At 45.6% G+C, this 16192-nt stretch overlaps 1 protein-coding gene across 4 annotated transcripts in view; it reads left to right on the plus strand.

The window, feature by feature from the left end:
* atrnl1b (attractin-like 1b) overlaps positions 1–16192 on the plus strand; it is a 139220-nt gene that overhangs the window by 21634 nt on the left and 101394 nt on the right. For all 4 annotated transcript variants that reach the window (XM_076298265.1, XM_076298267.1, XM_076298266.1 and 1 more), the window contains exons 6-12: positions 551–725; positions 2675–2762; positions 7944–8202; positions 9586–9778; positions 10537–10691; positions 11311–11395; positions 12460–12671. In XM_076298265.1, the coding sequence (XP_076154380.1) occupies positions 551–725; positions 2675–2762; positions 7944–8202; positions 9586–9778; positions 10537–10691; positions 11311–11395; positions 12460–12671 (1167 nt within the window). The remainder of the gene's footprint in view (positions 1–550; positions 726–2674; positions 2763–7943; positions 8203–9585; positions 9779–10536; positions 10692–11310; positions 11396–12459; positions 12672–16192) is intronic.

Below are 16192 nucleotides of genomic sequence, written 5' to 3' on the forward strand. Positions count from 1 at the left end.
ACTGGAGGTTCTGACACCACACTGTCCTATAGTGTTGCTGGAGTGAGACAGTGTGTGTATGGGTGTGTGTATGTGTATGGGTGTGTGTGTGTGTGCATGCCTGTGGGGAGCATGGCTAATGAAAGCCAGTCAATTATAGGGAACGTGTGAATATGCTGCTGTTGTCACGGCGATCAGCCGAGGGTGGTGAAGCACTGTCATTTGTTTCGCTGAGTGTCGCCAGGAGGCTGTCAGGGAACAACACGAGGTCAAGCGGGCGCTCGTGAATCACAGACTAAATATCAGTCATCTCACTACCTTTCTATACCTCTCTCTCTCTCTCTCTCTCCCGCTTGCTCTCCTATTCCCTCTGTTTCTCTGCATTCCCGCTCATTTGTCCTTCAGTGCTGTTATTTCAGTAATTCTCCCTCTTACTCTCAATCTTTCACCCTTCACACTGTTAGCTGATGCTCATTTGTTATCATGTACCTTTTTTTTTTTTCTTAATCTGCTCTATTTTTTACTTTGTCCTCTATCTCCTTTCATCCCTCTCTCCCTCCTCCCTCCCCAGGTCCAGATTGTTCTCTGACCGTCCCGTCCACGGAGTCCTACTGGTTCATGCCAAGCGTGAAGCCCTTCGGGCCGTCGTTGGGCCGGGCGTCCCACAAGGCTGTGGTGCAGGAAAAGGTCATGTGGGTAGTGGGCGGCTACACCTTCAACTACAGCTCCTTCCAGATGATCCTCAAGTGAGTCTGCGGTATAATTTAGGGCACGTGGTTCTCTTTTCTGTCAAGTTTACCAAACGTTAACCAAATGTTTTCCTTGAAAGCATTTCCCGGTCCACTAGGTGGAGCTGTGGGGCACACGAATGGGCCCCAGCCCAGTGTTTGAGAAACACTGATTTAGGGCATGTGGTTCTTTCTTCTGTCAAGTTTACTCAACGTTAACCAGTGGTGTAGCCATCATTCTTGGATTACCTGACAAACGGAAGAAAGAAAGAGACGTTAATGTTTAAAGGATTAAAGTTTAGTGTTCTCCTTCAGAGAACCAAAGTGACATTGATAACCGTTACATTTTGCGCAAGTCCTGACCGTCAGGTCCACCAAAGCTAAAGCGCTAAACACATTTCCCCTTCCCTTCCCCTCCTCTCCTCTCCACTCCCTCCCGCTTCACTCACACCCTCACACATCTGGCTTCACTCATTAGCCATTTCGTACCGTCCAGGAGGTGTGTGCAGTTTTTTAGAGAGCCAGATGGTTCTGTCTGCAAAGTGCCAGGGAGGAGCAAGGAGACTTTTTGTTCCAGAACTTCTTTCCTCCTCGGATTCTCCTCGGTTCCTCCTCCAGGGACCCCCCTAGTGCTAATGATTTATCTGCAAGTCACCCCGAGGTCACACACAGGCGGCTAAACTCAATCAGCGGCCTCAGGGGATTTTTTTTTTGCTGGGCGTTTGTGCTGATATCAACAAAGAGAGAGAATTCATATCTGCTGGGTTTGATATCGTTGGCTGCTTCTGTCGCAGCTGGGCTTCAGCAGACAGGGAATGAGGGTCTGAAGGCAAATCATGGGCTGTGGCTTTTCAAACTTCACAACAACCGCCCAAACACTGAGAGCTTTGGTTAAATCTGACATTTTTAAAATGTGAACATTAGCAAATTTCACATTAGCATGTTTAATATGTTAGCATGGTGAACATGCTAAAACATGTCAAAATCAAAATGTGAAATGCTATGCTAGTTGAAAGGGGCTCTTTTAACTTGCGTGCCATGACCCAGCAGTGCTCCCCCGGGTTTTCCCCAGAGGGCTGCTGGCCCCGGCAGCTCTTCCTCTGGATGTCCTGTCCTCAGGAGGGGGTGGCCCTCCATACTCCAGCACCTCAGATTGACTGCTCCCTGGGCTCCTCCGTACTCTTTTAGTCTTCTGCCAGTTCTTTTTCTGAAGTCCCCTCTTGGGTTCATCTCGGGAATGGCCTGCCCTATGACTCAAGCCGCTGTTGACTCAAGCCGCTGTTGACTCAAGCCGCTGTTACGCTCCATAGAGGAGGCGGAATTCATGAATCTGTTGATTTTTCAGTATGTTATGCGCCCTATGCATCTTTATCACCGGAATCAGAAGGATCAAGAGCACAAGAGCGTACATCAGGCTAGCACTTTTTAAGTTATGTGAGTGGACACAAACACAGACAGATGGACAGACCCTGTGGTGTACAGTAGTCTAGTTAGCTGTAGTGGGTATACTGTGATGTAGTCTAGTTAGCTGTTGTGGGTATACTGTGATCAACCCCAAATGTTAATATGTATCCTTGCCTATTTTAAGTGGGTATACTGAGATGGTGATGATTTTTACGTGGGTATACTGCGTAGTCCTGCGTATCACGTAGACTACACCACTGGACGGACCTGATTACACTACCCTTCAAGGGAAATACACTGCTATTTGCCATATAAAAAGCAGTGAAATTAACTTGTAGCTCTGTTCTTTTGTCAGGTTTGAAGTGTTATGTGTTTCTCAGGGTTGGATGTGAGACAGAAGAGTTGACGTGTCTGTGCTTGTGTGTGGTTGACGTGTCTGTGCTTGTGTGTGGTTGCCGTGTCTGTGCTTGTGTGTGGTTGCCGTGTCTGTGCTTGTGTGTGGTTGCCGTGTCTGTGCTTGTGTGTGGTTGACGTGTCTGTGCTTGTGTGTGGTCTTTCCGCAGCTATAATCTGGAGAGTGGCATCTGGAACACCGTGCCCATCAGCAGCGGACCCCTGCCGAGATACGGACACTCCCTCGCCCTCTACCAGGTATAGGGCTGCACGCTTTGGTGAAAGTCATATTGCGATTATTGGGACATATTGCGATTGCAATTGTGATATAACAAACAAATGGGTTAATGTGTATAAGTGCATCAAGAAAAATTCACACACATATTTCATAACCCAAACATACACTACCGGTCAAAAGTTGGGTCACTTAGAAATTTCCATTTCATTCCATTATAGACAGATTACCAGCTGATATCAATTGCATTGTTTTTTTTAATCAGGGCAGCAGTTTTCAGATTGCCTTATGTGCTTACATAATTGCAAAAGGGTTCTCCAATGTTTTCTCAGTTAGCCTTTTAAAATTATATGAGATTAGTAAACAGAATGTGCCTTTGGAACATTGGATGAATGGTTGCTGATAATGGGCAATGTAGATATTGCAGCCATTTCAAGATCAGCCATTTCTTTCTGGAACTGTCGAGAACGCTTTTGCAATTATGTAAGCACATAATGCAATCTGAAAACTGCTGCCCTGATTAAAAAAACAGTGCAACTGATCTCATCTGGTATTCTGTCTATAATAGAATGGAATGGACTTTTCTAAGTGACCCCAAACCCCCAAGGAGTTTTACCTCCATATTCCAGCTATCAGTTTATAGGTTCTTTGCCAAAAACACCAGCATATTCACCTTGTCTGGTATTAGACATGAGCGATGAGCTGATACAACATTACCGACTGTGCTAAAAGCTCTCTCGGATGCATAAACCTCGAGTAAAGGTATTGCGACGGTAGCAGGCACCTTTTGTCCAGTTGCTAATCATTTTCTGAAATCCTTGCTTGCTAATGGTGTACGGAGGGTTTAAATCCTAAATATCGCCAGATAACAGACGTGGCATTTGTCCTGGCCACTAGTTCAGGGTCAACCTGCGGATTAGCTTCCATCTCCCTTCTTCTTCCACTTCTACACATCGGGTAGTCATGTGACCATTTCCTGCACGTGCTTTACAGCCCACATGCCACATTGGATATTCGGAAATTCCGACCTCCGATAGAGGAATAATGACTTGAACACAAAGTCGGGTCAGATTTTTTGCTTGGACACTTGTGAGGAAGTCTTGTGCTACGTCACTATCATATTCTCCAACCACGGCGGCCTCCCTTGCAACAATACATGAGGTGAATCTCACCCTAATTGCAAATAGGCAAATAGTTAATTCATCACTAAATTAACACTACAGATAGAAACACTCGCCCGAGACATTTTCCTTCTTGCTCAACCATAGTAAGCAGTTTTAATAACTTATTTATGCGTTTCCTGTATTCCGAGCTGATCTGATGAATACACTTTTTTCGGAGGTCGGGATTTTAAAAGTCGGGTCCTACGAGTTTATGGCCGGCATGAAGGCAGTAATTAGGCGTGTTCGACTTGAGGCAGATCTGACTTGGTCTGGCTTTCTACGTAAACGTGATCTTCAGAGGCTAGCTGGGAGGAGCTACAACAGAGGGCAGCTCATCCCGGACAGACCTTTATTCTTACTCATTAAAATGAGCATGATGACTGACGAAATAAATTCTTACGATGTAGTTTAAATAAACCACTGTTGTCATACAGTTAACAGGCCTCCATTGTAGCACATACATTCAATATCAAGTGTTTCCCCTATATGTGTGTCTATCTATTTGGCCAACAGCAGAAAATAACAGAATATCCAAACGTTTTCAGCAGGCTAGCCTACCATTGTTGAAGAAATCACATATAAGAAGGTATCCCTTCGATTTTTGTTCATTTTCGCATATTCCAACATAAGGAAGCAGCATGAGACTCCCGTCAAAATTGTCATGAGGACATTCCTCCCAAATGGCCCTATCACGTCTTTGAACTGACGTCATGAGGGCGTGTTTTAGCTCGTGCAGCTCGTGGAAGGCAACTGCAAGATCTGTCTGCAGGCTAAGACTCCCGCGATATTTTAAGGTCATGTGACATGGTGTCACGGTGGTAAGTCCCTCCCCGGCTGACAGAAGTCGGACAGAATTTCTAACCAGCAAGCATTGCGTCCAGCCCAGTATGCATTGTGTTCAACCCAGCATGCATCACATCAAGTCAGATCTGCACAGATCTGCCTCAAGTCGAACACGCCTGTTGAGACTGATTGGTCATCTACACGTCATGACTTTAGAGAGGAACAGTTTGGACACAAAAAGAAAATATTTTTTCTCCTTCACACGCACAACGTTTATTTAATTAAATTGCAACATTTTGTGGTTACATAATTGCACAGGCTCAAATCGCGATTGCGATTCGATAAATCGTGTAGCACTAACCAGGTCATGGGCACAACACGCTCCTCAAGACAAAATAACGTTCGGGACGGCAGCGGTACCCTTTAGACATTATGATGGCATAAGTGGAAAGGAAGCACTGAAATATCCATCCAAATCTAACACACATTGCACATCATTAAACACACTCTTTCACTTTTTCTCTGTGTACAGAACTATGGAGTCAGACACTTGGTGGACATAATTGGTGTCAAGTGGTTGGGTTCAGTAGGCAAGAATATGGTCTTCTATACCACAGATGATTCTGTAGGCTGCAGGTGAAATTATCCGAGCGTCTGAAAGCTCATAATTAGCCTGTGCATAGTTTAGTTTGGGGAAAGATGGCTGCTCAGCAGTTCATGTGTCAGGGGACCTGTGAAGTCATTTGCAAAGCTAGCTGAATTAGCATGTCATCTCGCATATAATGGACTGCTGACAGTGCTGCTGCCGACTTGAATTGGCATTGAATGTGGAGACTAACTGCACACTCTGCTTAAGTTCCAGCAGAAATGTGACATCCTACTCCCTGAAGGCACAATTGAACAGCCGTTTAATGTCTGATTTTCAGGTCAGAGTCTTACGTACTGTAGGCCCTCTGCAAATAGAGCTGACATTGTTGGAGTGTGGATAACAATACAAGAGGCAAGCAATGTGACGAGCAGCATTTCCTGGTATAGATTTAATTGATTTTATGGGTAGTGCTGTGTTATGTGTTAATGTTCTGATAAGAGAGACATGCTAGCTGTTTGTACTGGTATGTAATGTAAACAAAAAGAATGGTTGGTTTGAGTGCCCAGGGTTGCAGAAGCAAGTCATGCATATAGCTTATTGGAGTACAAAAAGTCCCTATGGTCGCATGCAAGAGGCTTTGGTGAATCAATTGATTTTCCTGTATTGAACTGTGGTGGATCACTGTGTTGGGGTTGAAATGGGTAGAATTTCCCCTAAAGACAAAAATAACATGAGTCAGGACTTTCAAGCAATGCTATTTAATGGGAAACGGTAGGAAAAGTAGCTCTCCAAATATCCCAGCAATATCTTTGCTTTGTTTGTGTGTTTGTTTAAACCCACAAAGGGAGAGTTACTCATTCACTTTCACAAGATGGTAGTTAATCCAAAGATTTATTCCTGTCATTTCACATATTCCCCAAAGACAATACCACTCATAAATAAGCCACTTTTCTTTCTTGTAAAAGCTCGTAAAGCTCTGAACTGTTTGAATCAGGACTTCAATATATTTACAATCCCTAGTAATCTGCTGTGAGGTCCTAGTAATCACTTTGCCAGTATTGACGCTAAGCAAACTCAAATTTGCAAATGAGTTGTTAGCATCTTTGTTGAATAGATGTGATGGCCATTGGCTACTAGATGTAACAGCACTTCTGTATTCAGTCTCCTATTAGCAACTTTACTGATAGTGGCCAGTTTGTGATGTGGCGTCCCCTGTTTGGCACTACTAAGGGGAGCAGAGCAAACAAGTGCTAATGACTTTCCCATTGAGTCCTTCATGTGTTGCAGGGGAAAATGTCCCTGGGACAGTGTGTGCCAGCCCAGCAGTGACTGTTCCACATCACACACACACACACACACACACACACACACACACACACACACACACACACACACACACACAGAGACAAAAGAGACAATCTCGCCGGCGGGCAGGCAGCTGACCAGTCAAAGCGGGGGACGCGTGCCCAGAGAGCCCCTCGTTTACCTGCGTGTCCCGCCAGCAATTAGCCGCTCATTCAGAACTGCTCTGAAACACCCTCACATCACAAATCCTCTCAGGAGAGGACTTGGAACAAACAAGGAGAGGCTGGCAGGCACCGGCGCGTTATCCCCGACACAAACCCCTTCAGGCCCGGCCAATTAGCACCAAAATGGGGAGGGAACATGGGGCTGGTGATGTTGGGGAGGGGCGGTGGACAATTGATAAGGAAAATCATACTTGTTAGATGAGCTTTGGATGAGAATGATGTGTTAGATTACCACTCGAACAAAATATTTGGGCGTCCCATAGGGAAGGGTGGAGTGTGCTGTGTTTGTTTGGACAGCAGGTGGCAGACTTGAGGCGGGAACGAGCCGGCTGCTTTTTTTCTGCGGCTCTTGAGTGTTGTGCCGTGCCGTTATCGTCTCCTGTTCACTTGTCATTGGGGTTTTCCTGTCTTCGGCTGCGTCTTCATAAATATTTATGTATTTACTCTCAAGTGTGCCCGCTACATGCTACGTTTCATATTCATGCTGTGTGCAATCAATGTTTAATTGACTGAATAATACTCGGTCACGGGACCCAGTTCTCAGTTGTTTTTGCCAAAGCCGGGTCATCCTTGTTTTGAAGCAATGTGCCTGCAAAGCCCTGAGGACAATTAATGCAAGCCCTTCTTATTCCTCTTGTGCTGTCACAGTCAGTCAGCACAGTATAATTAAGCAAATCTTCTCTCTCTCTCTCTCTCTCTTTCTCTCTTATGCTCTCTCTCTCACTCTTGCTCTCTGCAAATCTGCCCTTCCTCTTCTTGTTCAACATAACCATGGCCCAACATAATCTCTCTCTTGCTTCCTCTGTCTCTCCAACCGTTGTTATACACCTTCTGGTTGACTTCTGGTTTCCTTTAATCTTTCATTCCCTCTCTCTTCTCTTTGTACCCCTAATCCTTCTCTTTTCTCTTCTTTATTTGTCTCTCTCTCTCTGTCTCTCTCTCTCTCTCTCTGGTCAGCTGGTATTTTTTCTGCTTTCTTTTCTTTGATTTTGGATTTTTGGAGCTGGTAATACGTACATATTGTCTTGTTTTGTGTTTTAGGTGATATAAAGTAAAGGGCTATTCACAATTCTTGTCTTTCTTTCTTTCTCTCTTTCTCGCTTTCCCCATCCCTCCCTCTCTTTCTCCCTCCGTCTTCAGGATGACATCTACATGTTTGGCGGGAAGTTGGAGATGGGTGCGGGCAACGTGACGGACGAGCTGTGGGTCTTCAACATTCCGAGCCGGACGTGGTCGCAGAGGTCGCCGGCCACGCAAGCGCACACGGGCCAGGTGTTCGCCGTGGAGGGCCACTCGGCCCACGTGGTCGAGCTGGACAACGGCGACCCGGTCATGGTGGTCATCTTCGGCTACTCGTCCATCTACAGTTACATCAGCAACGTGCAGGAGTACAACATCAGTGAGTGTGGGCTTAAGCTTTGGCGCAGTGTGGCTCGCTTGGGGGCTCGTTCGGGGTTCAGATGTGCGGGGGAGGGCAGGCTAAAGGGCCCCCCGAATCCCCAATAGTCCATCCACAGCGAGCTACGCCGGCGCAGTCGCTGATCTTTGTTAACGTGCCTCTGCAGTTTTTTGCACTTAGACTGGCCACGGTGCTGAGGCGGCATTATTTTGCCATCTGTTATGATGGATAGGGGATAACGGCAAACCTTTTTAACACGTCACCTTTACACAATTTCTAATTTATCTCACGCAACAGAAACCTAAATAATACTCTCGCCGAGCCACAACATTCATTCTGAAGTCAGGATATGTAAATTGAGCTTGTTTTGCAACCAGAACAGTTTATACAGTTTATGTATTTCACTGACAGACTGCTATCCTTTGGATTTTCATGAGAAACAAACACAGGGCAGCCATATTGTCATCTGAACACTAGATGGCGCTGCAGCTCTAATATGATGTGGATGGTGTCTAAGTGAAAACTCAATGCAGTGTTTGGGGTTGGGTAGTTGGGGAGGGGAGGGGTGAGGAGTCAATTGAAAGCAGGGCTAAGCTGAAGTGGTTGTCAGAAGGGATTGTTTTTAACCTTGACCACCGATCTCTGGACCTCACTATGATTGCTTACCGCTCATCTTTCTCTCTCTTCACCTCTTGTTTCACTGTTGTGTTTCTCTCTCTCTCGCTCTCTCTCTCTCGTTGTCTCTCTTGTTGTGTGAGTCACAGGCTTAAGGAGGACTCATGCTCTTATGTAAATAATAGCTTTTTAAAAGAGACCATTTTAGTGGAGGACAGGAAAGGATTTTTTTTTTTCCAAGAGGGCAAAGAATCTCGTTTAACTGTGGCCTGGAATAGCAGTATTACCAAGTGCCCACAAGTGGTTTCAGAGGACTTCAACCTCTGTAAATAAAATGTGGAACCAATCTGTAAGCTTTGAGCTGGAGGACTGCATCTACTAATATGCTCTGGGCCCTCATGTGCATTTTAAGTGGTTGTGAACCATAAGATTAGCACTTAACGGTAGCTGCTTTGAGCGAAATGGAACATCACATCACAAGTTAGAAGTTGCCAACGTACTGTTGGTCCATGAGTACGTGTTATGATTTCTGAGTTTCTAAAATATAACTTGTTCTCGGAGGCCGTGATTGTGATTTGTCTATGTGATTATGATATGCAACGGGAATTGTAATGTTGTTTTCAAAATGATGATGGGTGTGTTTATATTCTCAAGTGCATATGTGTGGCATAAGAGTGAGTAGTAATGTATGACTTCATCCATCTTTCTCTTTCTCTATTTCTCCCTCTCTATCTATCCATCCATCACCCTCCATGGCTTTTTCTTCAGGGACAAATGAGTGGCATATCCCCGAGACTCGAGGGGCGATTTCTCTGGGTGGCTATGGCCACAGCAGCGTGTACGACCCGGGCAGCAAGTGCGTGTTCGTCCACGGCGGCTACAAGTCCCTGCCCAACAAGAACAATAACAAATACGGCCTGGTGGACGACCTGTACCGCTACGAAGTCCCCACGCGCACGTGGTGAGCTCCGACACACTGATGGATGCTGCTGGGAGCTTACACACGCGCGCACGCACACACGCGCGCGCGCGCACACACACACACACACACACACACACACACACACACACAGATACACGCACAGATACACACACACACACACACACAATCTGAGCACATACATACTGGAAATCTTGGACACAGTCAGCCTCACTGAGTGTTCTCACAAACATTAAGTTGGAAATTGCAAAAACAGACAAAACCCTGACGACAAACCCTGACAGCAAGATACACACTCTTATACATACATACACACACACACACACACACACACACATACACACACACACACACACACACACACACACACACAAAATTACATATGGTGTTACTGTGGAGACACAGATGTGCACATCATTTGAACACAAGCTGACAACAAACATATGCAGATTCCGACAGCATAGTAGATACTAATGGACAAACACAGATTTAAAAAGCATTTGTCGCTAAGACACATTCACAAAGCATTTGTTGCTAAGACACACCACAACACCAAGCTGAAAACTGCAGCACAATTATTGTGTGAACCAGTTCAAAGGCAGGCCACACTGAAATTCTTTTTTTCCTAAATATATGACGTACCATTCCAATACAAAATTGATTGCCCATGAATTTGTTTTAAGACCTGTACATAAGTAGTTCTCTAGTGTTTTTTGTGTTTATGTTTGTGTTTTTGTGTTTTGTTTTTGTTTACGTTTTGTTTTTTCGGCCCGTTCCAGGACGATCCTGAAGGAGAGCTTGTATCCCCGCTACCTGCACTCCTCCGTGCTTCTGGGCGGAACCCTCCTCATCTTCGGCGGTAACACCCACAACGACACATCGCTGAGCAACGGCGCCAAGTGCTTCTCCACCGACTTCCTGGCGTACGACATCGGTATGCCACGCAACTCGTCTGTCCTGTCACCCCCCCCCCCCCTTTTTTCCCATGTCTCCTCGAATCCGTGGGTGGTCCCTCGGTGAAATGTTTGTTTGTCGTAATGTCAAGCTAGCATGAAGGTCGACCGAGAGTACCCATATCATCTTACTGTTAGGCTTAAACGAGTGGGTGTTCCCCTCCACAACATCTGTTTTTCAGAAGGCTGCGTTAAAGGCAAGAGAGCAGCTTTGTGTTTGTCATTTAACCTTGAGAAGTGATTAAAGTGAGTTTAGTTTCAGACAAAAAAAAAGGAAGAAGGAAAAGGAGAACTAAACAAGCAACCCATACAGAGTCTGTGGACTAGTGTTAGCATGTAATCAGGGCATTACATCCTGAACTGGTTTGGCTGTTATATGTTTTATGATGTTCATGTTCAATGCAGTGTGCAAATTCCTGACTGTTAAGGGAAGTCATGTCGCCTTGAGTAATGCAAGCAGTGTGTGTTTGTCTGTGACTGTTGTGGTTGCTTGGGAGGAGAGGGATTTGACTAAGCAGGGCAATGCAGGGTAATGCCCAAAGGCAGCTTCTGACTGGGCCGTTGACAGCATCTCACCCTCGTCCTCTCTTCTCTTTTCAGCTTGTGATGAGTGGAAGGTCCTTCCCAAACCAAATCTCCATCGTGATGTGAACCGCTTTGGACACACAGCTGTAACCAGCAATGGGTGAGTGACTGACACACACACACACACACACACACACACATGCACACAGACACATACACACGCCTGTGTTTTCCATTAGTGCTAATTTCCTGAGCTGAGGAAACTGTGACTCCATGCATATGCCTTTGTTTCCTCCGTCATTTTGATGTTAATAGTTTCTGTATTATTTTAATTCTTTATCAACCTTCCCAGGGAGTGCAATTGAAAATGAGCCTTTTGTCTCAATGTGGCACATAGACAGTATTGTTAATTAGTGTGCATTGTTACTGATAAAAAAAGTGTCTCAAAACCAAACAAAGCTAAATATTATAAGACAATGGACAGGGCTTTTTTTCCAAAAGTCTGTTCTTCTAAGGCTTGCCAACCAATCATTGTGATCAACTAATCGTTAAGTCTGAGATTAATGGGATTAATTGTTTAAGCCCTCCACCGTGTCTCTTTGATTAATAGAATCAATTGTCTTAACGCTGCACAGGAGTTGTACCGGTAACTCCTCAAGAAATGACCTCCAAACTGAAGAAAGCACCCTTTAATTTAATCTGACCAGGGCTTGTTTCCCAGACAAGGATTAAGACTGATCTCGGACAAATTGGTTCTGAATGTGGAACTGATATTGCACCTAGTTAGTTCTGGACCTCCCTGTTGGAGAACTGGGCCCGTTGCAATGCTAAGTGAATGCAAATATATTGCGGGGGCACGCTATGCATGGTAAATATGCAACTGAGGGGAAAAGTGGGGTGGATGTGATGTCTTAGCCCGACAATTAGCCACTGTTCACTTTGCAGCCTCTGTGTTTTATCACATTTGGGGAGAGCTGCATGGCCAGCTAAATAGAGAAGGGTTCTATTGAACCACACTAGAGAAACCTCGAAAGCCTCTTTCTTCGCTCTTCTACAGGAAATGGTCTCGTGGGTTACCTTTTTTATTATTTAGGTTAAAGTGGAATGGACATTGCAGTACTCCAAAAAGAGGCGTCATGCTCTTAGCAATGAGAGCTCCTTAACTATTGCCCAAATAATAGGGCTAACCGTGTTAACAACTCTGCTCTGACCCTCGCCCTCCAGGTCCATGTATGTGTTTGGGGGCTTCTCCAGCGTGCTCCTGAATGACGTCCTCGTCTACCGGCCGCCCAATTGCGAGGCCTTCGTGGACGAGAAGCGCTGCGTGGCGGCCGGCCCTGGGGTCCGCTGCGTCTGGGTCCGTAGCCGCTGCGTGTCCTGGGCGCCGGGCCCCTTCAACGGCACCATGGACGCCTCCTTCTGCCCTCTGAAACCCGGTAAGGAGCTTTACGACTCCAGTTAACCGTTGCTTGCCCAAGGTCACCGTGTATTTATGAGGGATGGAAAACAGTTAACATTAGCTCATAGGACTCATAAGACACACTGTGAAACACAGTACAACATAGGACCTTGGGGACCCCTCAATTGAAGGAGAAAAAATCAAGGAATTCTCAAGGGGTATGTTGATTTAGATTTTTTTTTTTTTATGCCTGTGAAGAGTCCATTTCCATTTTTCTTTTTAAAATGACACAGTATCAGGGAAAGCAGAATACTTTCAAAATGAAGACACATCTAAGTCTTATTTCGGGGATTTCCCAGTCTCTTAGTGATGCCAGTCGTGATCCGGCTCTCGCTGACAGATATTTAGGTCACCGCAAAGTTGTATGGAATGGCAGCCTGTGCAGCGAAGGTGACAGAGCCCTGAATTAGCACTCCCAGTGGTATAGAGCAGGTGGAGTCGCTCCATAACAAAGGACGGGCTCAGTCAGATGGAACCGCAGTGAGGAGGAGACTCACTAAATCTCATCCCCAGCGGTCTCCGCGTCGCAGCCCATGAATAAGTGGGTGTGTTTCAGCTAAGGCTCACTCTTTCACAGAGCAAGTTTGACTAGTTTGAAATGCAGGAAATGTAATGCGTTTTTCAGGGGGTTTTTTTGGGGGGGGGTTTTTAGCCTAGATAGATAGATAAGATAGATAAGATAGATAGATAGATAGGTATTTATTTTATTGATCCCCAAGGGGAAATTCAAGACAGGATCGTGAAGATCAGATGGGAACTGAGTGGGAGAGAAATGGGGAGTGGGCTCGGGATGTGACCTCAGGCCGGACTCAAACCTGCCTCTCCGTGGGCACTGCACCAGTGTGTGTGCAGGGCTGGACCGGGACAAAAAAATTGGCCTGGCATATTAACCCCCTAGCGACCCTCCAATCGGCCGGGCACACACCCACTAATACACAATCCTGGCAGTGTCCTAAAAAAATCTATCTATGGAACTAAGTGCCGTGGATCACTGCAAGTGGATAAGTGGTACTCACTCACTTGCTTTCTGACTCACTGCTGATTAGAGGAGGCTAAGGAGCACATTATCTCCATATTTAAGTATAAATACAATTATCAAAAAAGCGGCTCTGCTAGAATTCAAAGTATTATTCAAATGATTCAATACATTTAAACTATAGGCCTACAGTGCTCAATTGATAGCAGCCCCAAACCATTACTGTATGTGTGAAGAGTTACTCACAGGTTGTAGTAACCTAACTGTAATTTATAACCTTAATCATTTATGAACTTAACAGTTTTCAAATTGGACAATTTAAACATTACACAAAATAAATATAGGACTTTCTTGCCTGTTGCTGGAAATTATTTTTTCCTGTATACTACCTACATTGCTGGTACATTTTAGAACAGTAGATTTGATCCTTTTGATGTCTTTCAATGTCTTATGTAGAGCTTAGTTACCTTGTGCATGGAAATTACTTTTTGTAGCCTAGTCTACATTACAGTCTTTTCGCCCATCTTTACCAAGGGAACTCTTCCCTGACAGCAAAAAAGTTGATTCGACGTAGTGTTTTCTAAGCACTACGACGCTGAAACAACGACCACTCGCTCTGTTGATTCAACATTGAACTTTGGTCGTCTAACGGAAACCGACTAATCTGACCAACAGTCAACGTTGATTCGACACACCTTTGCCATCTGGGTTAACAGCAAGTAATTTGTTTAGCAAACTCATTACCATCCTCTTATCTTCTTAAAATGAATAACCTGTAGTAGTCATTATCACCATTGTCAGCATGGCATGGCATGGCATGTCACACAGACCTGCTCCTTCCCTGTGAGTCGTTGTTAATCATGAAGTTACATAGTTGCCGCAACTACAGTACACTCTCCTCCAGCTGCTCACTGTCCCTCTGCACTGTAAGAGGCACTGCTTACCTCTCCTCCTTCAAGTTCAACCTGTTGCTGACACAGGCTCCTTGCCATATTGGATACATTTGTGTTGTTTTTGCACAATTGGCACCACCGGCCTTTACCCGCCCCAATTTCTACAGTATGTGTACTTTGTTTATCCATTTTGATGTGCTCACAGACTTTTGTCTCTGTGCCAAAATGGGAGTGGTGGGGCCTGACCAGAGCTGTTATTGGCTAGCAATGGGCCACTGACTGTCCTTGCTTTGGGCCGATCGTTGGCCAAACAAATTATATTGTATTCCAGTGGCCCTAGGGTGCGTTGGCTCACCGGGATAAAGCCCAGTGTGTCAGATGGCCAATCCGCCCCTGCGTATTTAGTATGGGATGCAGACTGCTGAACTAAAGCTCTCCCCGAAACAGGGAGTCTTGGCAAAATTTATTTTGGTATTCGAGCTTGACAGCCAATCAAATGACACCCCTCTGTCCCCCTCAGTGCTGTCACAATGTGCTCTTAGACTGCAGCTCTAAGGTTACACTTGGGATTCTTTTTTTACATGCGCAGGCATTCCACACGAGTTTTGTTTCTCATTCACTCTTATGATACACAAACACATTTTAAACCAAGAGGGCAGAGCCCAACTGGGAGCACAGGTGAGAAGGCGGTGAGGTGTGACTGTGATATTAAGAGTGTGAACAACGGATTGAATGAATAATATGAAGGTACTGGGGGGTCTACTTTTCCGCCTCGCTGAAATCCCAACGTGTCATGTTGCCACCCAGTTACTCCCTCCCTCTGTCTCTCTCTCTCGTTCTCTCTCCTTCTCTCTCCCTTTCCCTCTCCCTCTCCCTCTCCCTCTCCCTCTCCCTCTCCCTGTCTCTCCCTCTCTCTTTCGGGGGGAGGAGAGGAGGGGGTCTCTGGGAAGGCATCCCCAACAAGTTGGCTGTGGAGAGTGGATTGTTTCCCAGAGTTGTCTGCCCTGCTGGGCACTGCCAAGCCCTGTTTGATCTTCATCCGCCTTTCAAAACACAGCCAGGAAAGCGCTAGGCAAGCGGAGTGTGATCCCTCTCGCACACACTCACACACACGCTGTGTAAACTCCTGCTCAACTTGTTCAGTCTACTGTGTGTGTGCGTGTCTACCTCATGTAACCACATTGCGAAAAAAAAAGGCCTACAGCTTCAGCATTATAGGATTTAAAAAATGAAAACCGGAAGGGCTGCGCATTGCATCATGGGAAATTTCCTCACCAAAGGCCAACGGCTCTTTTGTAAGTAAGAGTGTGTGTGTGTGTGTGTGTGTGTAATAAAGAGAAAGAAGTCAGGGAAAAAATGATCCCTCTCCATCTCTGTCAAAGAAACTGCAGCGAAGGCAAAACGTAGTATCACAGAAAGCAAAGGATGGAGAGAATAAGGGAGAGGGAGTGCGAGGGACATGTTAATTATTGAGTAAAGTGCCATCTCCTTATCATTTTGGAGGGTGGGGGGGTGAGGGTGGTTGGGCTGAGGAGACGGGGCAGCACTCTCGTTCCTTGCGTAACTCTCCTTGCTTTGAAGTCTTGTTGATTAGCGGTAAAGCGGCAACAGGGAGAGTATTTGGAGGGC

The sequence above is a fragment of the Alosa pseudoharengus genome, unplaced genomic scaffold (genome assembly GCF_046254945.1).
Source record: "Alosa pseudoharengus isolate Yale_2024_CS ecotype anadromous, Long Island Sound unplaced genomic scaffold, YU_APseudo_1.1 YU_APseudo_1.1_scf_21, whole genome shotgun sequence".
In the NCBI taxonomy this organism is placed as follows: Eukaryota; Metazoa; Chordata; class Actinopteri; order Clupeiformes; family Clupeidae; genus Alosa; species Alosa pseudoharengus.